Source organism: Pleurodeles waltl, chromosome 12 (genome assembly GCF_031143425.1).
Source record: "Pleurodeles waltl isolate 20211129_DDA chromosome 12, aPleWal1.hap1.20221129, whole genome shotgun sequence".
Taxonomy (NCBI): Eukaryota; Metazoa; Chordata; class Amphibia; order Caudata; family Salamandridae; genus Pleurodeles; species Pleurodeles waltl.
In genome coordinates, this window is record NC_090451.1 from 432,172,757 (window position 1) to 432,200,006 (window position 27,250).

General features: G+C 43.0%; 1 protein-coding gene across 1 annotated transcript in view; it reads right to left on the bottom strand.

Annotated features, from left to right (window-relative positions):
- The window catches only part of LOC138267136 (polycystin-1-like protein 2), an 835,832-nt gene that overhangs the window by 263,489 nt on the left and 545,093 nt on the right, over nucleotides 1-27,250 (bottom strand). Inside the window, exon 24 of the mRNA XM_069215990.1 lies at nucleotides 20,506-20,736. Within this exon, the coding sequence (XP_069072091.1) occupies nucleotides 20,506-20,736 (231 nt within the window). The remainder of the gene's footprint in view (nucleotides 1-20,505; nucleotides 20,737-27,250) is intronic.

The following is a 27,250-nucleotide window of genomic DNA, read 5'->3' on the forward strand; positions in this document are numbered from 1 at the left end:
CCAACATTTCAAAGCAAAAAAAGAAAGAAAACTCTGTGCACGCAGCCTGTGACACAGCCAATACACGTCTGTGTATCATTTTGAGTTTTGCATGGGGGCGGCTAATAGTGTGACCACCTGACATAGAGGCAAATTCTGGACAGAACTGTAAAAAAATCAGGACAAAGGGTCAAAATTTAGGACAGAAACTCAGGACGAAAGGTACATTTTACAGGCAAATCCAAGGAGAGGCTATACTCCACTACTTTATCAGTGCATATATTTACTATTTGCTACATAGCATTATTTATTCGCTATGGTCTTGCCTCTAGGTATGCTACAGTCAGGTGGCACACTATGCCCTTATTCAATAGTAAACTGATGCCATTCAGCACTGTGTCAAGGGAATCAGCCCTATCTAGATTTACCTAAACCTTCTTAAAGAGAAAGCAACAGCAACATTTTGATTATGTTTCTAAACATTGTGAAACCTATGCCAAACAGTTTGGGAAACATTAACGTAAGTGACCATATGCTAGTTTAGACAAGTTGCACAAAAACATCTGGCTCACCTCAGGCCTCCAGTCAAAGTTAAACCTAAAAAAAATGAATGAGGCAGAGCAGATGGTGTGGAGGATAGTTTACTACCTAATGTAAGAATGTGAGGTACCCAAAATTTGTCTGTAGTCTTACAGCACTTGAGTATGCATCCAGGACTCTACATTTACCCAGAACTGGAAGTTCGGTCTACCACTCAAAGAGAATTAAAGAGGTGAATGAAATTGAGATCAGATGGGAGATCCACAGCAACTAATTCAAAGGATTGTTGCTAAGAAATGGATAAATAAGAAAGAGAAAAACAAGGTGGGACAATTCCTCAAGTCAGACCCGGGGACTCGCCATGACTATCAGAAAGCATTGCATACCTGGGGGGTTGTCTCAGCTGAAAGGCCAGAAACAGAAGAGGCACTGTCAAGTGGTTGAACAAGCAGCATCCACACACCCTAGCAAACTCTGCAGGTGCAATGGTTCACTGGTCATGCCTGAGAATGGTGACTGGGGACCAGACACATTGGAAGTTTGTCCTGAGTAATTGCCCACTCTGTCAATGTCTTAAAATGGTTCTGCAGTTGAGCCAAAGCCAAACTAGTGATCTGGCTCACCCTTAAGTGCCAAAGTACATGCAGGATCTTCAAAATATTTGGGATGTAAATTACACAAGCAAAATGTAAGAACATGATAAAGATTTTATAATGTAAGAAGTGTTTCTTTAACATGTGGGAGTATTTTCCCCTTTATATACAATAAGCCCCCAGGTTGAGCTGGGAATCAGTTATCTTTCTAAACCTAGGCATTCATTTCAAACATTCCCCCACTGATTTGCAGGATGGAAATCTGTGCAGAGCAATGCAGTCCCTCTGAGCCCAGTTTGCCTTTTGGTCTTGTCTTTCACTTTCACTAAGGGCCACGTGGCACTAGTGAAGATTAGGGTGCCACCCTGGTTACTGTATTATTTTGTAAACCTTTATCTGCTCACCCCTCATTCCTTTTTCAGACATGTACCGCATCAGAAGTGGTTCTATTGGGCGTATTTTCCTCTCCTAAGTTTGAGAAGGCCTCGACCAAGTTCCTCGACTTGGCTCTTCTTATAGCAAAACACAATATTACACTGCTCTCGAAGGATTCACTTTCTCCTTCTAAATAGTAGTTGCTCTTGCCACATCTAGGAAACCACTCAAGGCAGTGGTTTAAGGGCACTGATTTTTGACACAGTCATGATTTCCCCTCTAGAGCACTACAGGGTTCATCGCTCTGCTTCCCTACGCTGATAGGTAAAGAAGCAGCAACTGGACAGGGTGATGGGGAGGACAATTTTTATAGGTCAGTTTGTTACACCATTTTTTGAAAATTGTATACTAACTCTCCATAAATAGCCCAGCACTGTTCTGTAATTGTGAGATGGAATCTATTGCTACATACCTAGCTATTGTCATGCTATGTAACTTCTTTTGGCATACAACAATAAAATCTTTCTAAAAAACATGGTAGGGTTTCAGTTTAGTGCATTAGATCACAACATTGCAATGACATTTATGTGAAGTGAATGTTTCTAAACATGAACTTTTAAACAATCACTAACCCTCCGTCTTGACAACACCAGGAGTGAACAAAGTGAACCAATTATCTGCTAGCCCTTACATCATGGCAAATATTATTGTTATGGACTGTAGAACACCCCAAGCTAATAAAACATACAAGTGATATTTTTTGTACACAGACCATCTTGAACTGAATTACTTGAAAGTGCTCTCAATTGTCCCTATCAAGTAAATTAGACACATGGACTAATTTTATTTGACTAAGATCACACAATTTAGCCATGCAGGAAATCCGGGATTTGAACCCAGGCTTCCAGATCACACACCGTGCACTCAAGCCACTGGCAAGATTAGTTTATTCAAGGAAGACAGTGTTTTTGTACAATTCTGTAAGATCAATAGTGTACTGGGTTAAATACAGATCAAAGGTTAACTAGACACAATATCTAAAAAAGGTCCATAATGAAGGTAAGGGAAGGTAGCACACCACATGCCAATGTCATTGACTTTTTAGACATTATATAGCTATTCTAGAGGTGAGCGAGTCCCTGAAAGCATGAGCCAGGCTTGAGCCTGAAGCCTAGCTCTGGCTCAGCTTGAGGTCCTGTTGGAACTGTGAATCCATAACAATCCAAGCTTTCATGTGACTTCTGCCTGCCTTCTTCCTTCTACCCAGGATATGCTATTAGTGCCAGGGCTGCTGACTTTGGAACTAGGGAACTAGGTTTGAGTCTCGGCATTGGCTCAACATCCTGTGATTCTGGGCAAACCACTTAATCTCCCCTTGCTCATAAACAATGAATGCTACCTTGTGCAATGCAAGTGGTGTTGAAGGAAAGTGCTCAAATAACTTTGGGTCGAGTTCAAACTATATATTAATTTGAAGAAAAATGCACAAAGAAGTAAAAACAAATCCTGTACATAAAGAAAGACAAACACCCAATTCCTGGCTGATTTGTACAAATTGTTAAATTAGAAAACTGGGATAAATTGCTGCTTCCCTGCTTAAATTGTGTGATCTTAGGGAAATATTTTACTTCACCAAAGCACTTGTTACTTGATTTAATGCTCATGAAAGCACTTCAATCACATGAGTTCCCAATACAAAATGTACAAAAAACGACTGTGTTTGATTTAATAGACTTTAATGTGACAGTGCTTCACATGTTAATGAAATAGACTTGTTTTGAATTTTATCATATTTTACATGATGCTTGCTATATGATTTAGACAGCGTATATATATCAGAGCTTGACTCTTGCATGGGCTCTAAGATGCAAGCCAGACCCTTCACTCTGCTTTCCTTAATTTGTTGGCTTTCCCACCTTGAAGCTATTTAATGCAACGGCTGAAGTGCGTTAATAAAAAGTATGGATGCTTCCATTGGGGCGAAGTCAGTGAGTGCAGACGTGGAATTTAAGGGGTGGCTAAAGACAGCAAAATATTCTGTAACTATTTTGTTGATCACTCACTGTTAAGTAACTACACAGAAAAAAACACACAGCTTAACTGAACAATAAATAAAACATACACTAATCAGTGAGAAGTGCACTATTTTAAGTTACAAAACCACTATAGGTTAATGCGACCATGACAGGTGTTTATGTGTGCAGCAGGAGAACCACAGAATTTAATCCTGTTTGGTGCAGCAGGGAAACGTGACGTGTATTTCTACTGCTAGAAGGTCCCAGAAAGCTATGTGAATATAAAGGTCATTATTTTAAATATGTATTATACACAGTATAATATGGGCTGCCACTATGTGCTCATAGACATTTAGGTTAAAGATGAAAAGTGCTTCTAAAGTATAGATTTCAATGATATGCAGACTATAAATACCTAGCGTAACCATGTTTTATAACGGCACTCCACACCTCAGTTTGGAACGTCCTCAAAGTACCTCACAAAAAGAAAATACCTTGTCATCAGGATGCTTCAAGTGACCCCATCAATTAACACCTCCCAAGCAGCTTTTACATGTGCTGATCAACCAACTGCACACATTTGCTTTTATTTGGAGAAGCAGACACCCCGGCAAAAGGGCTTATTTCTGTTTAGCTGTCTGCCCCTTTCTCCAGAATGCAGCACAGGCGACTGCCTCCCTTGCACTTCAGCTGGGAAATCTCATTTGAGGGAATTAACTTTTGTCCTTTATCTGTGAGGCTACAATTATAGACAAATGCCATCCCTTAAGATCTTGGTCATAGACAACCGGCGTTAGGGCTAATTTATGGACGGTCTATGAAAATTATGGACGGGTGGTCATCCTACGGTCTAATGTTAGTTCAGAAAAAAATCCTTCAGGGTGTCATAGGACATACATTTACATACAATGAACAGAAAATGCAATGATTTAAATGTTTTGTGATTACTCTGAATATGTGACGTGGATCAGGCACTCTTGGACCGATGTTGGATATCCCAGTACCAAATTTACCAGATTTATCCCATAATTAAGAACTTCCTAATAATCATAACTGGTACTAATCAACTTCCGAAACTATACTGAACAGTAAGCAATAGTTTGAATAAGCCACGGGGCACATAGGGGAAGAACTCAATGCTGACTGCAAAGCTTGCTAAATAAATAACACAACTTTAGCTGATGAGTCCTTGAATTCTAAACAGTGAACAACTATTGATCAATCGACTCCTGCCGCTTAACATGAGCTCCATTATACAGGAGTCCCATCATTAGCTAACTGACACTTGTTAAACAGAGAATGGAGCAATGTGAATGGTAAAACATTAATGAGCGAATCCTAGGTCACAGGGTTAGTCAGCCCATAACATAACATGAGTATTTGTAGAGTGCATGTTCATCCTCAAATGGGGGGATCACTTAGCACTACCTACAAATGCGCATGATGTTGGAAATGTACGAACAGTAATCATTTTAACCACAGGTCAGAGGTTGTTACAGATTAATGCACAAAAATACTAATCTAAAGTAATCGTTTCTAGATTGTGACAAACCATGGTGGACCTGAAGTTTTTTAGCAATTACAAATTGAAAGCACTTTAAGACATATTGCTGAGTCACAGATTTCAAGTACAACTTATATTACACACAAATGCACAGCAAACAAAAGCAAGAGCCCTCTTGGTTATGGCTGCATTGTCAGCAATTACATGTTGTAATCATTGATAAAGATAAATGGTCTAGTGAGTGCTGCGGTTGTTGCTTAATGAGGGCAGATGAGGTGCACTATATTTTGAGTCGGTGATTGACAGGGAAAGCACATTGTCAAAAGGCTCCCCAAAAGTCTGTCTCATGATTAGGAGGCAGGTGGTCATTAGTCTTAATCTGTATGATGGTATGGTCCAAAGAACAGTTTGTGTGGCTGTAATTGTGACATAAGGTGGGTGGGTAGCGGTAGCTATTGTGTCCATTGTGCCACTTAGTGGTTGCCTCTAATCTGTCTCTATGCCTGACTTATGCTGTCTTTCTGTGTTGGGTTTGTCGGGGTAAAACCACCTTCAGTTGGCAACTGCAATAGAATACAGAAGACATTCGGACTCATTACGTGTTTGGCATCCTGTGATCGCCATGTTGGCGGTCAGACCACCAAAAGGCTGGTGGGGAAGACTGCCAAATTATGATTATGGCAGTGATCCCAACAGAACACAGCCAAAGCACTGCTGGCACAGCCAATGCAGTCAGACCACCGTAGACGAATGGAGCCACAAGCAGGCTAGCGGAGACAATGTTTCCATTGGACCTATTATGAGGTTGCAAACCGCCAAGATTTCCGCAGCGGTTGGAAAACCACAGAAACCCAGGCAGAAACGAACTGTATAAAAAGAGACTCTCACCGTCAGGAAGCCACACTCGTCTGGAGCTGCCATGGAACCAGAACTAGATGTCATCCTGCTGCTCCTGCTCACCGAAAGACAACGGAATCTTTGCCGCCAATGACAACAGCAACTGTAAGTACACATACTCACCTGTAGCATTTGTACATTGTTGAAAATTTGTACAGTTACATAACATACCAGAGGGAAGGGGGTGTGAGGGCAATACTCACTTGTAACAGTACACTGACACACATCCACATATAACTACAAATACACCCACACATACACAGCACACACACTGCAGCCAGCATGCACACCACAAGTCAAGAACACGCACAACAATACATCTCAGGCCCATTCTCACACAATCCCACACAACATTACAACACATCACAACAACACCACAACTGCAACGTCATGAACACATTGTCAAGTACTCACAACCTACACTGGCCAGCAATGCACCACACATACAACACAATGTACAACCACCAGGGAACACACACACACAATTACACAGTCATACAACTCAGCAATCGTCACACACATGACACACACACACACAGCACATCATACCCATCATACCATGCACAATACACCCATACTCACACAGTCTAAGCACACAAAGCCACACACCACAACAACAAACTCATGTCAACACAAACACCACACAATACCATCACTACAACATGTCTGCAACATACACATGCCCATCACACAACACACACCCTATCTCTGGGTGACAAAAGCACTGCACACACCCTCACAAACTGCCCAAGCAATACAGGGAGCACAAGCACCACACACACACACAAATACTCACACACAACCAATGTCAGGCAGTAATGACCCAAACCTAGGAAAGGAAAAGCAGGACAAAGATGTAACCAGTAAACCAAAAACTGGTTGGTCTGAATATATTATTATAAATTTCAAATAGAATAGTCCAAGGACAATGCCAGTCCAATATATAAACAAATAGGTGCACCAAAGGCACTATATGGTGCCCCAAATTGACTCCTGATGCCATGTAACCTCCACAGATAGGGCATCAAGGGGGCAGGCAGGCACCTCAGGGAAGATCCAGGGGGGTGGTAGTGGAGAAGGAGGGTTGGGCTTAGGCTTGGAAGGGTGGGTTTGGGCTTTGGCTGGGAGGGGGGGGTTTAGGTTTAGGATTGGGGGAGGGTTGGCTCTTCTTGGGAGGGTTGACTTCTTGGCAGGGAGAGCCATGGGCACTGTAGGGTGGTAGGGGAGGCTTTGGAAGTGGAAGGGATTGCTTTGGGGCGGGAAACAGAAAGTTTAGGAATGTCACAGGGGGAGGAGTAGGGAACAGGTCAAACTCCGAGAGGAAAGCTTTCTTAGACACACAAGGAGGGTCATAACAAAAGGGTCTGGGTGTGGAGGGAGAGGGAGTGCTTGTATGAGGTGTGGTTGTCTTGGGTGCGTGTTTGTGTGAGGGCTGCTTGTGGGTGTCTGTTGGGTGGGTGAATGGGGGCGTTTATGGGTCTTTGGATGACAGGTGGTGAAGGTGGAGGGGGATGCTGTGGTGGGTGGGTGGCTGTCTGTTCGGTGGTGAGTGCAGGTATGGTGGATGTGCTGCATGTAGGCGTGACATTGGTCGTGGTGTCTGCGAGTGTGGTGACTAGGGTGGATGTCTGTGGATCTGCTGGGGTGCTGTCTGTGGGTAGGATGGGTGTGGTGGCTGGATTTGTGAATGTTGGCCTGGTGTCTGCAGGTGTGTCAGGTGTGGTGCCTGTGATGCTGGGGGTGGTGAGGGTGTCAGAGCAGGTTGTGACTGTTGTGCATGTGTAAATTGCTTGTGTTATGCTGGTGGTGTGTCTTGTGGTGCTTCAGTTTGTCTGCAGTACCCTTGGCTGTTGAGGAGGATGCATGCCTGTCTGTTTGTGTGCTTTGGCTGGGTTGGGGAAGGGGGATTGGATTGGGATTGGGAAGAGGAAGATGGAAGGGGGATGGTAAACAAAGGGTGTCTGGCTGCCATCAGTGTGGAGGCCAGAGCCTGAAATGATCTATGTAGGCCAGCCAGTGCACTGTGAATATCCTCCAGGAACGCATTACACTGTTGTATCTGAGTTGCCAGTCCCTGGATGGCATTCACAATGGTCGACTGACCCACAGAGTTGGACCTCACAAGGTCAATAGACTCCTCATTGAGGGCAGCAAGGCTGACAGGGGTAGGGGCTGGGACAGAGGTGCCTGTGGCAAAGGAGACACCCATCCTCTTGGGTGAGTGGGCATGGCCAACTTGGTGGAAAGCTACAGGGAGGTCGGTGATAGAAAGGGGGGTGGTGGACAGAGATGGTGCTGGGGTGGTCCCACATGGGTTCGCCACCACCAGGGAGTGTCTACTTGAGGAGGATTCTGAAGATGAATTACTGGATCGAGTTTACCCTGTACCACTCCCCTCGCTTTCCTTGTCACTGGGTCCCTCGCTTTCGGTGTTCTCATGACTGGAGGTCCCGAGGCCAGCATCTTCCCTACTTGCCTGTGCCCCATCTCTTTTGCCTGCCGATGCTGATGCTGAAACACAGAAAGTGAGATAGGGTCATCACATTCTTTCCATACCACTTACATCACACTGTACACTCCAGCAACATCCCATCTAGTTGTACAACACCCTCAGGTAGTACCAGTTTCATGCCAACATCATGTCACAACAAGAGACAATGTACAACCCTCAATGAAACATTGTCACACACCGGCTTAGCTACCTATATCATGCCTACAATACCATGATATCAGTAGAGCTATCCCACCAACCAGTCCATGACAAGGTGACTTGTCCACATGACACTGGGTCCCTATCCACAGCAAATAGTCAAACAAAACCAGGATACTGGAAATTTAGGTAACATACATTTCCACATATCACATACACAAACTAAACACATACTAACATTATGTCCTGATGTCATGTACCATGCAAGGGACCTCATTGTATAGTAAACACAAGACAGCTTCTTGCATACAAGCCATACCCACTTCATGTCACTGAGTAAACAACCTTCACAGAGGAAATTTGCAAACATGCAACTACTCTAATTGCCGTATCCAAAATTTGATTATGATAGAGTCAAAACACGTCACCTACACATGTACCAATATTGATGTAGGAAAGGATGTTACATACTTTGTGGACCAAGTCATCTAAGTCATTGTCCTGGTAAAAACAAAGTATAGCACAATTATAAGGGCCTAGGTATCTCAGAGCATTCACCCACACAAATTCACAAGTAGTATGACTACTCTTTCAATACAATGTTAACCTGTCATGTGCATGAAGGTGACATATAATTCAATGTATCATGCCATTATTCCATCAAGAGCCTGATGACCGAGTAGCAACATCACTATCCACACATCAGACATGACTTGCCCTATAACTGTTTGGGAAAAAGCTGAGCGACACAAACCACATTTGAGGCTACCATTACAAGGACATACACCTTGATGCAAGCCAAATGTCTGACTACACATACCATTCCACTCACATGTGTATGTGAAGTTCCACACCAGCGCCACAATGTAGTCAGTGCAAAAAATAGGTTTCCATACAACAAGGACTCAAAACATGTCCAAAATAGCACTACAAATTATGTTTAATACTCATTTCAATGTGGATTGAAGACTGAACCTTACAATGTACACATGATGTTGGCATGAACCAGTTAAGATTGTAACTGTGTACAGGATGTATTGGCCTATTCATCATGCTGACAACACAATGGCTAAGGACATATTTGTGTAACCATTTCACACTTACAGAACATGAAAATGGTACAAACACTAATTGTTCTGACATCAATATATGTGATCCAATAGGAGTCTAGCAATACCTCCATGGTCACCCACATGCAGGATGTCCACTCAGATGACACATTACAAAGGCCTATCTATATCCCTCACTTACCAAGGAGTTACACCTTGTAACAGGTCTGAATAAGTTGTGCAGTATGGCATGTGAATTTTCAGACTGACATCACAGCCTCACATGATGCTGTCACTCATCAGAAACCTAATTAAAAGTAGGAATCGCGTTAAGTTCTCAAACTCTATGTTGCACATTGGCATGGATCAAGGGACATTGGAATGGACAGAGGGCAAAGACCTGGACAACTTACCATCATGATTTGGGGAACATTGGACTGTTGGTAGGAAGGAACAACCAGCAGGGTATGAAAAGCTGTATAGTGGTACACATATGACACAGTTACATGTCCATCATCATATGCTTCTGTACAGAGGGGCAACATAGGTGTGCAATATCTCCCTTTGCACAACATATTGTGCACACTTGGGTACCAGTTTTGGCGACTGTACATCTGTGTGTCCCTTGAAGATATTTGGCCTTTGGTGCTTACCACATTGTCAGAGCTTAGATTCTTTCACATCATACACTAACCTGGTAAATGGATAAAAATGTGTTATGTCAGTATTTACCTCCTTGTGACTGCTGTGCTGCCCTCAAACACCAATCAACTCCAGTTAGGTCACTGCCAATATGCCGGTTATTGGGGGGGGTCAAGGTTCGACAGGCACTCCTTCCTCCTTGGAAGAACATCCCCAGCTGGGCCTCTGCAGTCTTCTGGGCCCAGCACCTCAAGTCCTCCCACCGCTTCCTATAGTGAGTGCTCTGCTGGCTGTGGACCCGGAGGGTCAGCACTTTCTTGGCGATGGCACACTAAATCCCCTTTTTCTGATGGGCGTTGACCTGCATGGATGACACAGACAAGAAGAGATTGTCATGTCTACATGCACTATACCAAAACAAGCAGGGTGAAAATACAGATTAGTGCAAATAGGCCATACTCGAACTGCCCACAGCATCCCCTTCAATGTGAAATGACCATCTGCTGTTCGTCCATGTGTGACGTTGAGACAGGCATACAACATGCATAACCAGCACCAGGTGTCAGCTTGAAATATATGATCAGACCACAAGCAGATCTCTAAACATGGTATAGCTGTCCAAATATTTTTAACACCACCATCAATTAGCATGTAATACTGTATGTAGTTGGGTCAGGGTACATGCATCACACACTCTCTACCATGTCTCAGGACTCAAAATCTATCTATGCAGATGCCCACACATATTACCGCAATCATTCATTCAACCACATTTCCTGAACATCATCATACACTCGACAATTCTAAAATTGGTATTGCATTGCACTTACCTGCTCCTCTGGTGCACCATAGAGTTGGCCATACCGGGGTAGGACCTCCTCCTCAAGCTTCTCCAGCTCTTCCGCTGAGAAGGCAGGGGTCCTATCACCTGCAGGATGTGGCATTATTGCTCCCAGAGGCAGTACACAGCAGCTTAGGTCGTGGAAGTCTTGCTGGAACAGTGTCAGGAGTCAAGTGAGAGATGAAGTATGAGATGGTGGTCACGTCTGCCTAGTACAAGACCGCCTCTTCCGGCAGACATTGCCATTGGCTCAAGACCGCCAAAGGCAGCAATGCGTTCCAGTGGCAATGTCCACTGTAGTTGTATCCGCCTATCGCCATGACAACATCAGCTGGTGGAGTTAGGTCACTTCCTAATGTCCAGTACAGTAGGTCAGGCAGCTGCCATTTTAAGGTTCATATCTGAACGAAAAAGTTTTCAAAGTTACGTCACAAGCTGTGAAACACATCTACGACATTGTGTGCACTGCTGGCTTTAAGTGAAAATGTGCATGTATCATGTACAGGATCTAAACTTGATGTATCCTGAGGTACGTACATATAAAAGTATTGTCAGCAGAGTGATGGGATTCTGAAAATTGGATAAGTGTACCAAAAATGTGCAACATGTAAAGAAAGTTATTGCCATATAGGGCCTGATTCTAACTTTGGAGGACGGTGTTAAACCGTCCCAAAAGTGGCGGATATACCACCTACCGTATTACGAGTCCATTATATCCTATGGAACTTGTAATACGGTAGGTGGTATATCCGCCACTTTTGGGACGGTTTAACACCGTCCTCCAAAGTTAGAATCAGGCCCATAGTCTGTCAGTGACATGTTTTTCCGTTTCAAAAACATGATAGGGATTAGGGGATGTGAATGAGGTCATAAGCCATTATTTGTCTAGGTATGTGCTGTGTACAACCTATGTACAGTTTCATGTTTAAATATTTACCATCAGATGTGACAAAGGTGTGACCATACCTATGCTGTACAGATTGAGTGATACACATACATACTGGTTTTCTCCCACATAGTTACCCTGGCATAAGAAAAGCGAGAGAACCTCTAGTGTACCGTACAGTAGCACACCTGCGGACCATGGAGGAGTGACACATGGGCCCGTATTTATACTCCGTTTGCGCCGAATTTGCGTCGTTTTTTCGACGCAAAACCAACGCCAACTAACGCCATATTTATACTATGGCGTTAGACGCTTCGGGCGCCAAAGTGCCCGGAGTGTGCGTCATTTTTTAGCGTGAACCCCTTCCTTGCGTTAATGAGATGCAAGGGAGGCGTTCCCGTCTTAAAAAATGACTCCCAGGCCTTTACGTGGTATTTATACTCCCGGGCAAAAATGACGCCCGGGAGTGGGCGTGGCCAAAAACGGCGCATTTGCGCCGCTTTTTAACGCCTGGGTCAGGGATGGCGTTAAGGGACAAGTGGGCTCAAAATGAGCCCACAGTGCCCTCCCCTGCCCCCAGGGACCCCCCCTGCCACCCCTGCCCACCCCAGGAGGACACCCAAGGATGGAGGGACCCACCCCAGGGACATTCCGGTAAGTTCAGGTAAGTATTATTTTTTATATATATATATTTTTTTTTGGGTGGCATAGGGGGGCCTGATTTGTGCCCCCCTACATGCCACTATGCCCAATGACCATGCCCAGGGGACATAAGTCCCCTGGGCATGGCCATTGGGCAAGGGGGCATGACTCCTATCTTTACAATGATAGGAGTCATGTTGATGGGGGATGGGCGTCGAAAAAAAATGGCGCAAGTCGGGTTACGACGATTTTTTCGACGTAACCTGACTTGCCCCATTTTAAGACGCCCATACGCCATTTTCCCCCTACGCCGGCGCTGTCTGGTGTACGTGTTTTTTTTCCACGCACACCAGGCAGCGCCGGTCCGCTTGCGCCGGCTAACGCCATTCCATAAATACGGCGCCCGCATGGCGCTTCAGAATGGCGTTAGACGGCGCAAAATTTTTTGACGCTAAACTGCGTTAGCGCAGTTTAGCGTCAAAAAGTATAAATATGGGCCATGATTCAGATATAACGCCTGGATAGGCATGCAATCATGGATCTCTGTCATCAGTTGGAGCCTGATCTGATACCTGACATTCATAATCCCTATAGCAAACCTCCCATTGTACAAGTAATGTCAGTGCTGCACTTCCTGGCAACAGGCTCCTTTCAAAATACTGTGGCCCTAACTGCAGGGATGTCTCAGCCTATGTTTAGTCTGGTTTTGAAGGCTGTACTGTCTGCATTGTTGAAACACCTGGATAGCTACATTCGATTTCCACAACGTCAAGGTTTTGCCCATGCAAAGGCTGATTTCTATGCTTTGGGACACATTCCACATGTGGTTGGAGCCATAGATGGCACCCATGTAGCCTTGGTTCCCCCTAATGTCAATGAACAGGTGTAGAGGAACAGGAAAAACATCAACTCCATTATTGTCCAAGGGGTATATTTGGCTGACCTCTACATTTCACAAGTTTGTGCAAGGTACCCTGGGTCAGTCCATGATTCCTTCATCATGCAGAATAGCAATATCACAATGCTGATACACAGAGAGGGCCTTGCTGGTTGGTAAGTCACACATGTCATGTGTGTCTGTTACTTACATCTGCTACCAGATATGTGGATGTCCAAGATTTATGTTTGGCTTTTTGTAACTATTCCTTTAGGGGGATTCTGGCTACTAAAACCATCCTTTGTTCCATCCTTGGTTGTTGACACAGTGAGGTACCCAGCAACGTCAGGGGAAGTCCGCTTCAATGAGGCCCACTTAAGAACAAAGCGCGTTGTGGAGCAGACTTTTGGGCTCCTGAAGGCAAGATTCCGCTCCATTGATAAGTCTCCTCTACTCACCCTCCAAAGTATGTCAAATCATTGATGCTTGCTGCATGCTCCACAACCTCGCCCTGAGACATCAAATCCCATCTATACCAAATGAGGGGGAGGCAGCAGTTCCAACGGGTGAGAATCCAGATTTGCCAAGTAAGGGAGAGTATGATGAGTATGAAGCTGGAGGCATCAGGGCTGATCTAAGCAATCAATACTTCCCCTGACTGTAGGTAAGTGATGTGCTGTAATTAGGGTTAATAAGTGGGTAATTTGGTGAGGTTAGGAATGCTTGATAAGGGTCTTAGTATGACCATCTGAGAAGTCATCAGTATCTCCAAAGCACATGACTCAGCTGTACATGCAGGGTGTTACATCGAGTAGCTTCCAGCCATTTGATCAACATGCTCTAAGTTTTTTCAATACACAATCAGAGTCACATATGGATGTATGAATTGACTGTGTAATGTTTATGTATCAATGTGGCCTATGACTTACGTTTGTCATTTACAAATTGCAGATTAAGTGAACAGGCTCATCCATATTTGGCAATATCAGACTGTGTCACAGGCAAATGAGATTTTCAGACTGACAAATGAGATGGGCATGGATTGAACCAGGTACTGTCAGACTTGAGATTTGTTGTGTGTGAGTTCTATGCCCAGATTGTCAGGACAGTGTGATGGTAGTGTCCTATTCCACACTAATGACCAGTTTGGCAATGGATGTCAGGCCAATGGTACCAGGTGTGTGTTAATTTGTTTCAGAAACATGTCAACATGTGTTATCCATACCCTTTAACATATAATGGTTTGTGTTGGTAAAAACAAACCTGTACGTAACTGTCAGTGTGTTTCCTCATTGCAGACCAATGTGCATGTGTCTGAAGACTGACATAGGTGAGTGGCAGGCCTACAGATAACTGACCAATGTAAATTGGAAGGTTCCATGTCTAGGGGCATTTGTACTGAGCTCTTTCTGTTTCATGGAGGATGGTCATTTGGAAGTTTGGTATGGGTATGTGATAAGGCTTTAGCTGATGATACATTGAAACAATATGTTTGCCTCCTGGGATAGTGTAAGGCTGACATGTCCCTAACTTCAGAGATCTGTGTGTTGGATAGTGCATGACACCTATGCTGTAACTGTGAAGTTAGCAGCAGTACTTCACTGTTTGATCGTTGGCATTCTCACATTCTATTTGTGAGAAAAAGAATTACAGGTGATTTGAGTTATGTCTATCATTATTAGGCAATACAAAATCTAGCCTGGTTATATAGGACATGTGTGTGGTACATTACAAAGGTAATACGTTTCAGAGAAACCTTTTTGTGCAAGAGGTGTTATACATGACAGTTGTATAAGGTTCATAAATGACTCTAACACATGATCCGTGGTTAAGTGGTATTTATTGGGGAGTGCACAGCAAAATGAGTGAACTGAAACAAAACAGAACACAAAGTAAACAGTGAAGGGTTTAGTCATGGTGGATGGACTAGCTGCTACAACAATTGGGAACACAAGTCCAGTGTTCTTGTCTCATAGGAAAATGAAGATAGGTCTCAGGACAGTCAATAGGATGTATCTGTGTCACACAAGGGGAAACAAATCAGTAGAGGTTCACTTCCTGGCAGTGGTTTTGGTCTTGGCATCTGCTCCTCCTGGATGTTTGGGGGACGTCCACGTTTGTAGGGACGTTCTTCAGCTATGGAGGCTGAGGTGCCCGAGGCATACCCTTCCCCTGGCAGGGTCTCCATTCCACTAACTGCCACAGATGTGGAGGGGGCTGATGCTTCATTGCTAGTGGAAGAGGCCAGATGTTGGGTACACAATCTACTCAGGGTTGTATTCATGTCTCTTAGCGCCCCTGCAATGGATGCCAAGTGGGCATTTTGGGCCTGCCACTGCTACATGACTTCCTGGTGGTTGTCCCGCTACAGCTATCTGATCTCCCCCATCATGGTAAGTACCTGGCCCATCACACCTTTATTTTGTTGGTAAGCTCTCAAGACTTGAGAGATGGTGTGCTGGTCAGTTGTGTCCCTAGGGGCCTACATCCTCTGGCCCACACCATCCCTCCCACGCAACCTACCCCATGTGCATGTGCCCCTGGCACAGTTTACCCACTCTCACTAGTGGCAGGTCCATCATTGTCTGGGTTCACAACAGGAGACTCAGGTACCTATACTGGGGGCACAAAATGGAAGACACTGCCCTTGGGGGACAGGTTTGCGGTGAATGTTTGCCTGTGATGTTGATTAAGCAGAGCTGTGAGGAGTCCAAATGGGCAGGGTGAGGCTCACAGTTGTTGGCTGACCAGGTGTCTCAGATGGGCCAACTTTGTCCTTGATGTCCACACATCCAGGGGTGTTTGCCCCACTGGGACCTTCATCCAGAGGGGTAGTGGCAATCTCTGATGTCCTCTCCCTGGTGACAATGGCAAGGTTATCTGTAGGAGACATGGAGCACACCATTTTTTAAAGTTAGGGAACAGGTGATATTAAAGTTTGACTGCTAGACATGCTATATGACATGCACACAAACCCTTTACATGATCCCCTGATATGACAATGACACCTGCTTCCAAATCTGGGTTAACACTATGTGGGACACAGATATTTTCAAATGCATACACCATGCTCCGAGATCTTGGAGTATCTTGATGGTTAGGTGACTGTTCATTGACAGATATCTTGTCTGAGTAAAGATATGACAATGTAAAGTTATCTCCTAGTAAGGACTTTAGCATCATTGAGTCAACTAACAGCTGAAAAATGTAGTATGGCGACAGAGCTGGGCAATAGTATGGGAGTTAATATTTAACCCAGGACTCTGTATGGGTGTACTGCAAGTACATCCAGCTTCCTATTTAGTTTTTCCCACCAGGTGTGTACATTACATTTTTTAAATGGTAATTTCAAGGGCCAATTTAGTAGGAACACATATGTAGCTGTGTGTTGCTTCTAATAATACTGGTAGTAGGCCATAGCATTGATGTAATTGCCATAGACTGTACAATAGTTGTGCATTCAGGTGTGTTGAATTGATTGTTAGTTTCACATGCAAGGCTATTGTACTTGTTGTACACTGTTCTGGGTTTCTTAAAGGTGGGACAGTGCCTGCTGGGAGTTGTAGTGCTGTCAGTCCTTGTACTCCGCATGCCATACACAGACAATGTGCCCACAGGTGAGTTAAAGTTGACATGAGGCATGCCATAGAGGGGTATTTGGACATTTGGACACAGGGGTGGTGGGTGGATTGGTTGTTGAGGTGACCAAGGGTGATCAGTGAACATGCAAGACAAAACTCTTTAGGGGCATTAATAGTGTTGTGACTTACCAGACTCCATTACCCTAGGTACTCCTGTCAGGCCCTCAGGATGCAGGATGTCCAAGACCTTCTCCTCCCATGATATGAAAGATGGGGGAGGAGTTGGGGACCCATCACCATTCTTGAGGACCACCAGCTGGTGCCTAGTGGCCATGGAACATACCTTACCCCGGAGGTCGCACCACCTCTTTCTGATATCCTCCCTTGTGCGTGGAAAGCTGCCTACAGAATTTACCCTGTCGACTATCATTTGCCACAAATCCATTTTTCTGGCAATATAAGTTTGCTGGACTTGTGCTCCAAATAGTTGTGGCTCTACTCTGATAATTTCATCCACTATGACCCTCAACTCATCATCAGTGAAATGTGGATGTTTTTGTGGGGACATGGTAGAGAGGGACAAGATGGCGAGGTAGAAGAAATGTAAAGGAAAATACATTTGTGATGAGGTTTGGGTGCTGAGAATGAGTGGGTGATGGTTGGTGTCTATTGTGTGGGGTACTAATTTGTGTGTTGTGTGGGTTGTGCAGGTGTGGGATGAGTGCTAGTTAAAAATGTGTAGAGGTGACTATTGTATGCTTTGTGATTTTTTTAAAGTGGCTTTTATCTGGCTGTGTTTGCCGTTTTTGCTGCAAAGGACTGCGGGTGTGAAGGGATGTGTTTTGTAGTTCAGTGTGTGGGTGTGATGAGTGTGTGGATGTGTGTCAGGTGTGGGGTTTTCAAACTATCCATTGTGGTGTGCTGTATTACTGATGTGAGCGCCAATTGCCACGGTTCGCACTGCCATTGGTTTTCCACCATCGAAGAACCTCTATTGTGATTTGTGGATTGTAATACGATCAGAGATTATTTGGTGGGCTGGCGGTGCTGGTGGTGGGACTGCCTCTTTACTGCCCTTCAGTGTCCTGGAGGTGTTGGGAATTTGGCTGGATTTTGGCAGGCTTTGTTGTGTGACTCTTAATATGGCGGTCGGATTACCGCCAACATGGTGGTCTTTTGGCAGCCGCCACCACGCCGGTCTTGCCAAAAGACCGTCAACCTTGAAATAAGGCCCATTGTGTTATTAACATTTTAATTCTCATGAGTTGTACATTAATATTCTGGTAAACTGCCATATATTCGTCATTATGCATATATGTACGGCCCTAAGATGGGAAGAGGTCAACTTTACTAGGCAGGCCTCGAAGTCTGGACAACCTTAGGTGAGGGTGAACAAAACACTCCCATTAAAAGGGATCTACAGGTACCCCAATACTAAGAGATTTAAGTAGCATGTTAAATGTGCTCTTTGCTTGCTGTGACAAATCTGACCTTGTAGGTGTTTGGAGAAGCAACAATAATGTTGGTGCACGATTCTCGTGACCAGTGAGAAACATCAGCCCGTTTGCGTGGGTGACTGTAACAGCCAGCATGGGCCCTGTCCCAGTGAAGAATACGTTTTTTTATAAAAGTATTCACTTGGTTATAATCTGATGTAGTAAACCTAATTACTGAATTACTACTCTGGCTTTGTTTTTGCTTTCCTCGTACAGTAAGTAGTCCATAGCCATGGTAATAGCTGTTTGAGCGAGATATTTGAAGGCAAACCTTACTACGAAATGTTGGTATCTAACCAGCCACAAAAACGTTCTAGAGTACGCAGACCAGTGTCATTAATTCACCATTCCTTTAGGAGGTGAAATGATGTACAGCTTATTTTGATACATATTCCATCGCCATCCCACCAATTAATAATCTAATGATTACACAGGTATTATGCTCGAAGTAACAGAATCCTCAAGAACATTGTTGTATCATTCCTGATGAGGCCTCTGGACAATCATCCGAGACTACTGTAAAATATCCAAGTGATAGCCCTCTTGAGTAGAGATTAATTCAGTACTCAAGATGCCAACTGCTAGTTTTAAACGTACATGCCGGTAGCATCCCAAATCAAGGGCTATGTAGAATTTCTTTTAATAATATTAAAAAACTCTCATGCAGACACGTTACAGCCGTTTGATGTTAGTTCATCTCCTGGTCCCTCTGATGGTGCACCAAACAGCTTTACTGAATTGTGCTCAGCTGTTACAAAATCCTTTTGAATAGGCAAACTGCATTTTTTTTAATCTACCCTGAATTTTTTGACTGAGGTATGGTTTACCGAGGAATATGCAGCAGTTTTAAATTGCGGGTCCTTGGATTTTCTCCACGGACCAGCCAAGGGAAGCAGGTGGCAGACCGGTAAGTATGGTTTGAACAGTGTTAAAACTACGTCTTATGTTGGCACTTGTAGACAAGCAGAAATTCAGACCTAAGGCACTCTTAAGCAAGGTAGAAGGCCTTGGCTTATGTCTGTTTTTTCACTGACTGAAGACTGGTTTTTCTGCCTCTGGACATTCGTAATATTGGTAAAGCCATGGGGTAAATATAGAATTTGTTTAGTTTCTCTCTCACATGCGCACCCCTTCCTACACACATACTCTGACATCCCTGGCGTCTCCTAGGGTTGTACAAACAGGAACATGGGTTTTTAAAAACAGAGAGAGCTATGTCAGCGTTGAAAGAGGTCAGACATTCATTGTAAGGTCCCTGCCTTGACTCTCTGAAGTATGGTGCAGTTATGCAGATTATCTGCACTTCACTCTCCAGCTATTCTGAAGTCTGGCTGCTGATGTGCGGCTGTTAAGTGAGTTACCACAATAAGTCTGTTTGCTGCATACCCTCGATGCCAGAGGGCTCTTGACTATACTCTACCAGACTTTTACTTGCTAACACTTGCTTAAGTAGGGCTAGGTTTTCGAAAGATCTGCCAAGGTGCACCCTGGCAACCGAACGTAGCGAACAAAGTCACAAATATTATAAAAACGTGAGCTACTAAATGCACACAGGTTTGTTGCTGAACTCTCCGTTGAAAACAGGTTTTGGTTTTGTTAGGTTTCTGATTTATATAGAGGAAATATGAGATCCAAACATGTTTGCAACCTACCTCAACCATTTCTCCTGAGGGTGTTTCTACAAACAGTAGGGAACAGAAAAAATGCTGATGAACAGGACGGGCTGATGAAGATTCATCTTTGAAGGTACACAATTAGTCATAATTTATGATTCGCCCCTGTTAAGTAAAATGTGTATTTCCTGTATTTAATCACACCTAACCTCTTGTTCTGACAAGCAGACTTCTGAGGGAAGAGAGGACAGAAAGGTGAGTTATCTGAACAGGTAGACTGCAGACAATTCTTACAGACAGTAAATAGTTCCAGCAGAAAACATACCTTGGCGTTGTCTTGAATATCTTTTCTTCTTGCCCAAATGAGAACCAAAACATAAAGGACGACGATGCAGCCAACAGTGGTAACTACCACGGGGTTATCCACAAAGGTGGCAAAAAGTTCTAATGTTTTGGTGACGTCAATAGCATTAGGCATCACAAAGAATGAGCTTCCAAAGAAGGTGAGGTGGCTGCAGAGGCACTGGGTGCTGCTTGGAGTAGTTTTCGGGCCTACCTAAAAGTCAAGAAGTTAGAATAATCACGTAAGTAACACAATTGATTTTTATTTTCTCATTCTATACTTCTTAGTTCCTCCTGTCATCCTTATTGAACACTTTTGAGTCCATACATTTGCTATTTATTCCATACTTTATGATCCAAGGAACTGACTGAAAGCAAGAGATGCTGAAGATCTAAGAATGCCATCAAATACCAAATATGAGAGTCATTTTAGATCTTCACGTATTCCCATGCCCCAAAAGTTCTATCCTATTTCTACCTTACACCAGTGTGCTATAATGTGATTGTTTTCATTGGAAAAGGCTGGGGTGATTGTGTCTTACAAGCCATTCCCCCTGTTGACGCTTTCACATAGGCCTTACTTGTAAAAAGGAAAGCTCCTGTTTTGTTCTTAGTTTTTCTTGAGTTCCTTCTGTGCCTCGATGACTTGGTGAAGCCCATTCTAACGGATACTCACTACAATATGGACTTTGGATCTTGTTCTGAGACTTGAAACAAACTCTTGTGTGCAGATATGTTGGGGCAAAAATCAGTGATTCTGTTTGATGGTGGTCCTAGCAGGAAAGGCCCTCTTCTAGATCGCGGATTGATATGCGTTGTGTTATTGGTTAAATGACGGTATCTCTTAGAATGATGTTGTTCTAGGGATGAGGAGAAGAAAGATCCTAGATCAAGATGAAATGGGTAGCAAGAGAGTAAACTGTCGCTTTGCTGTAGGTTATGGGAGAAAAACGTTTGGAAGTAAATGACTGCAGAGGTATGATCATGTCCTTTCATTGCTACTTTAACAATTAGTCAGGTGACTGGCAGTAAATGAATGAGGGTGTAGAATGAAAGTGGTTGTTTTACTAGGGCAATCTTGGTTTGGGTGACATGTACACGTTTCATAATAAAAAACGTGGAGAACTGCATTGAGGGAAAAGTGTTTGGAATGTGGAAACATGTAGGAGTCCATGCACAAACATCGATTCTCATGATTATTCCTCATTTGATAGGTGAGAACCTGTGCCGTATCACTGCCTCGTTTTTCATGCAAAACTTACAATAAGGCTTAAAGGGGCAAGGCTTGTGCCGGTGGCTGGTGCTTTCATTGATGAAATTGAGCTGATGCTGATAAATAGGACAGGACACTGAGTTTAATGTGATTATATGTTAGTGAGAGTCTTATTTGTAGCAAGACTTCACAGTTTTATAGGAGAGTGTATTGATATATGAACGGCGGCACTTAGTGCCACATGTACGAACCTTTGGAATTGCAATTTCCTAATTGCGATTCAATGTGAATTGCAATTAGGAAATTGCAATTCCGAATGTATGAACCTACATTCAGTTTCGCTTGTGATCTCCAGTGGGTCGCAAATAGACCCACCTCATTAATATTAATGAGGTAGGTCGCAATTTGCGACTCACTAGGAATAGCAAAAATCACGGTGATGGTGGCCTGCTGGGGTCAGCAGACCACCATATCTGCGATTGCTTTTAAGTAAAGCAGTCTTTAAAAAAAAAAAAAAACGCAGCCTATTTTCATTAGAGGAAAACGGGATGTGTTTAAAAAACAAAAAATGAAAAGTTTCAGTTTCATTTTTTAAGAGTAGGCAGTGGCAATGGGTCCACTGGCTGCTCTTATAAAACGTTTTCGCTACCATTCACAAAGGGGAAGGGGTCCCTGATGCACATTCCTGCCTGGAATCCCTCCCTCTTACCTGCAAACTGATCTTCTCTCCAACAGCCACTCTGATGTGCTCTCTTACAACACAAAACATAGGGGGGGCCGTGCTATACTGTGTCTGACAGAATAGCATCTGAGTCATTTAGAAGCTGGTGGTTACCAGAGAGCCTTCTGGGGCCACAGAGACCTTTGGCTACTCTCTACGTGCAGACAACCTCCCCTAATATTTAAGGATCCTTGTCATGTCAGAAAGGATCGTTTTGCCGAAAAGGCTTCCACTCACTCACAGCATTCTGCCTCTATTTGATAACATTTTTGCTAAACTCAATGTTATTGAACAGTGAATTCGATGTATTTCTTCTAAGAAATGTGTATTTATCACTCAGATCAGGCTCCCCAGGCTGACAATCCGCCCTCTGCTCTCGGTCTGACTGATTATAATGATCCATTAACACGATCACTGTCGCTAATTCTCAGCAGTACCAGTAGACAGCACCCAGACTGCCCTGGTGGCCCTCAACAATACCAGCTGAGGGTTGGTGAAGGCGCAGACAGCTGTAGTCAAGATATTTTGCCTTTTCTCTCGGAAGCCACACTTTACGTTGTGATCTTAAAAATGTTCCACCCCTTAGAGCTACCTTTAATGCAAACTTATTCAATAAGGTAACATTGTGGCTAAACACACACTGCTCAATCCTTACATGATCATGTTTCTGTCATAGTGACCTAAATGATTACTTGCGTAGGATGGGTGGGCAAATACAAAACAATTACTAGTGGCTATTGTATTGTTATCACTTTTGAGAACCCACTGAACCAGGAAGATGTGGGTTTCTGTTGCGCACTAAGGTGCAGGCGCACCTCCAATTGTGATTTAAAGATCATACACTTCAAATCCCTGCAACAAATCTATTATACTCCTATTAAATTGTACAAGTAAGGGCTCCGCACAGATGCAAGTCGTGTACACTGTGGGGCCTTAGAGGCGGACTTCATCCACTTGCCCTGGGCATGTGATCCTACCCGACGATTCTGGGAAAGGGTGGTGCAAGCCCTATCAGGAATGGTGATGGAGCTGGTGGAATGCACTCCTCAGATGTGTATACTTGGCTGCAGACTAATGGCGGTGGCTTTGCTATTAGCGAAAAGAAGGGTGGCTCTCTACTGGGGCAAGAGGGCAGTCCCTACAAATGATCAATGCTGAGAGACATGGTACACTGCAGAGAGCAGATGGAATACCATGCTAAAGAGCTCCCATGGCCCTTGAGACCAAAGTACATTTGGAGTCCGTTTACAGCTCACCCTTTTATGGATACCAGGCAAGACCTATAGAAATATGCCATATGCCCCTTTAAAAAAAGATGACACAACTGTACCCTGTTTGATTTACTGTATATGGCATCATCATAACACTGTTATTAATAATATGATGGCACAACATCTGCACCTGTTATGTATGTTTGAAAATCTAATTAAAAATGTAAAATAAATAAATCTCTTGAAGCCTCTATATCAGATTTTTGGCCGTATAGTTTTAGCAGGCTCTGCCATTCGAGTTGTACCTGTCGGCTTCTTCTCTCAACCTCCTGCTCTAATGGCGATAAAATCGATTAGGGTTAAGCCCAAAACTGCTGCCTTGAAATTATCCTGATGCCGATAGTTTGGTCATTCCGTCCCTCCTTCACCGAACAGATTAACCCATTTGTAATCCCAGAGGATGTTGATTGGCCAACATATCTTTCTCTGATGAACCAGCTTTTGAGCTTTACTCGGATAACCCTGGCAGCACACGGCATGGCTGGTGAGGTAGTAATACTGGTTTCTTAGACTATTGCTAATTTGTGTTTTACATTTACTGATTTAGTTAAGTTAAAACTAATTAAACAACATCACATTATTTCCTTACAAGAAATCTGATTATTATACACTTTACACGTCGAAAGGTAGACACCTTTTGTAATGTCTGCCATTCCATCTTCTAGTGGCAGAGCTAAGGGGGGTATTGGTCTGGCTAGCTCGGAATGTTGATTCTATTATTATAGTAATTTATTCGGGTTCTCTTAACATTCAAGTTTTGTTCTTGAAGTTAAAAACTCTAGGACATTGTATTTTAATGAATTTTGTAATGATAAATTGTGTGCATCCAACACTGTTCTGTTTGTTAGGTTATGCCATCTTTTTGGACCAGGTCAATGCTGATGGTAGGTTTAACCTATATAATTTTAGTTGTGGAATTTAAAGTTTGAGGGTGTAAATTATAACTTTCTTTTTTTGAGAATTCATTTAATGCTAGAAATTATTCTTGCATTACATTTAAAGATTTAGATCCTCAATTCCATCTTTAGCAGATCCTGTCTCCTTCCAATGCTGCAGTAAATTCCTTGTGTGGTTTGCTTTTCTGACTGTTGCTATTTCACAGCATGCCATATTGTCTTCATTTGAACCTCTACTGTATTAAGTTATCCTCTTTTAACTTCTTTCTTTCTCTCCTTCCTTATTTCTTTCTTCCTTTCCTAATCTCTTTCTCTTTCATTCTTTCTTTATTTTTGCTTCTTTCATGTTTGCCTTCTTTTATTCTTTCCTTCTTTCTATCTTTCCTTCTCTGTCCTTCTCCTTTTCCCTTCCTTTTTCGTTCTTTCTTTTTTTCTTTCCTTCTTTCTTGGCTGATTTTATACTTCTTTCTTTCTTTCTTTCTTTCTTTCTTTCTTTCTTTCTTTCTTTCTTTCTTTCTCATTATCTTCCTTCCTTCTCTTACTTCCTTCTTTCTTTCTTGACTTCTTTCTTTCCCTGTCTATTTTTATTTCCTTCTTCCCTTCTCTCTTTCCTTCTTTTCTTCTCTCTTTATTTTATTTTTGCCTTCTTTCACTTTTGCCTTTCTTTCCTTTTTCAAAAACCATGACAAAACCAAAAAAACTGCCTGAAGGCTAACAGCCATCGCCAGATCTATCAGCTTTGCATATGCTTATTTTTACTGTTAGGACTGCCTATCATTCACTGATTTGTGTCATTATTAAAGGTTTAAGTGTTCCAATACCCAAAACCGATAAGCAATTAAAAGGTAGTTGATGATATGTCTTCTAAATTCATTGTGAATTCGCTTGGGCCATAGTAGTCTAAATGGTAGCGATGAGGAAGTGATGACAGCCTTGTAGCAATGCCCCAGGGCCGGATGGAATCCCTCTTGATTTGCTTAGATCTAAGAGGCCTTTGTGCCTAGCTTTTAACTAATATCATCCATTCTATTTGTTATAATGCTATTAGCCGATCATTGTCAAGTTCTAATATCATCCTCATTTTCAAAATAGGGTGACAAACTCGACCCAAAAAGTTACCCACCCATTTCTTTAACAGACTCAACTTTGAAAGTAGTAGTGAGTTTACTTAATGTCTATGTTCAAGAACGTGGATTCTGAGAACAATATTGTGATAAAGTGGATTACTAGTTGGGAAGGTTGTGAGACCTCACCAATTAATAATGTCACTGTTCTGTATCTGGTCCAGTAGGGTTTCTTTAATTTAAACCTTAGCCTACTCCTGGGTAGTTGTGGCGCAGAGCAGTCAGGCTTACCTCAAAGAAACAAGAGTAATGCTGTTCTCAAAGCCAAAACAGTTACTAAGTCGAAAACACAATAGAATAAAAATCCCACTCCAATTCATGAAAAAGTATACATTTTAATGAGAGTATAGACACAAAAACATCAAAAATATGTAATAGGTTTCCCCAAAGCAAATTACCTGTTAGTGGGTGCAGAATGTAGCCTGGCTCCAGAACTGGACTTACACGTCTCCTTAAAGAAGGCCATCAATTACCTGTTAAACTTTATCCATTACTTAGTTTTAGATAGTATTATAAAACCTCTCAGTACTTACTGCACCAGCAGGGAATACAAGAAAGCTTAGATGCCTGGACACTGTTTCATTTCCAAAGCTGAGACAAAATACGTCTTGACATTCTTGATGAACTTTAGGATAATGATGTAAGCCAAATTGCTCTCACCCAAACCAACCTTAATACATTCATGCCCCTTCTTTTAGCACTTAGGTCACTGAGGACCAATATTAGTGTATTTTGTCTCATATTTTTATCAGACGTTTGTGCCCACGTGGCAGATAAAGCATGATTTGGTATTCATTCAGTCCTAATGCAGGATGGTGCTCTGTTCGCACAATAAGGGAACTCTTCTGGGGCAGAAACTCTAGTACCGCTGTGAGAATCTCACCTTCATGAAATGCTTTAAAAGCAACATTTCTGGTTTGTTGGGTTGGTTATGCTGTGGCGGCACTTTATAACTGAATTTCTTGATTAGCTAGAGATTTTGGCATTTGGCTGGAACGCGAGAGAATTTTCTTTCATTTGATTTGGAGTGTGTAGCAAGCGTTTACCAGAAGTAGTTAAACCAAAAAACCAACAAAAAACAATAAGGCCTAGGGCAGAGCATTGTATACAATATGTAAAACACAGGTTTTTTATTAGTAGAATAACATCCAACATGTAACCCAGCCCTGAAGTAGCAAAAGCAGTTCACGACCCGCCTCCTGACACCTTTCACTCTCATTGGCAGTGCTCACCATTAGTGCTTAGCTGGTCGCCACATAGAGTACTGCATCATCCACACATGGCCAATGGATCCAATAACAGCGAAACTAAAGAGTACACATGTGTGTATCCCTGTTTGCTTAAATTAATGTTTAAATCTGACATCGCATGTATATATCTATATATATGTATGCGTAGATATAGACATATACACCAGTGGCAATTCACAAAATGTTGCCCCCTCCTCTCACCACAGAATGTATAGATGGATCCCAGAGACAGCCATATCTCAGAGGCAGTCAT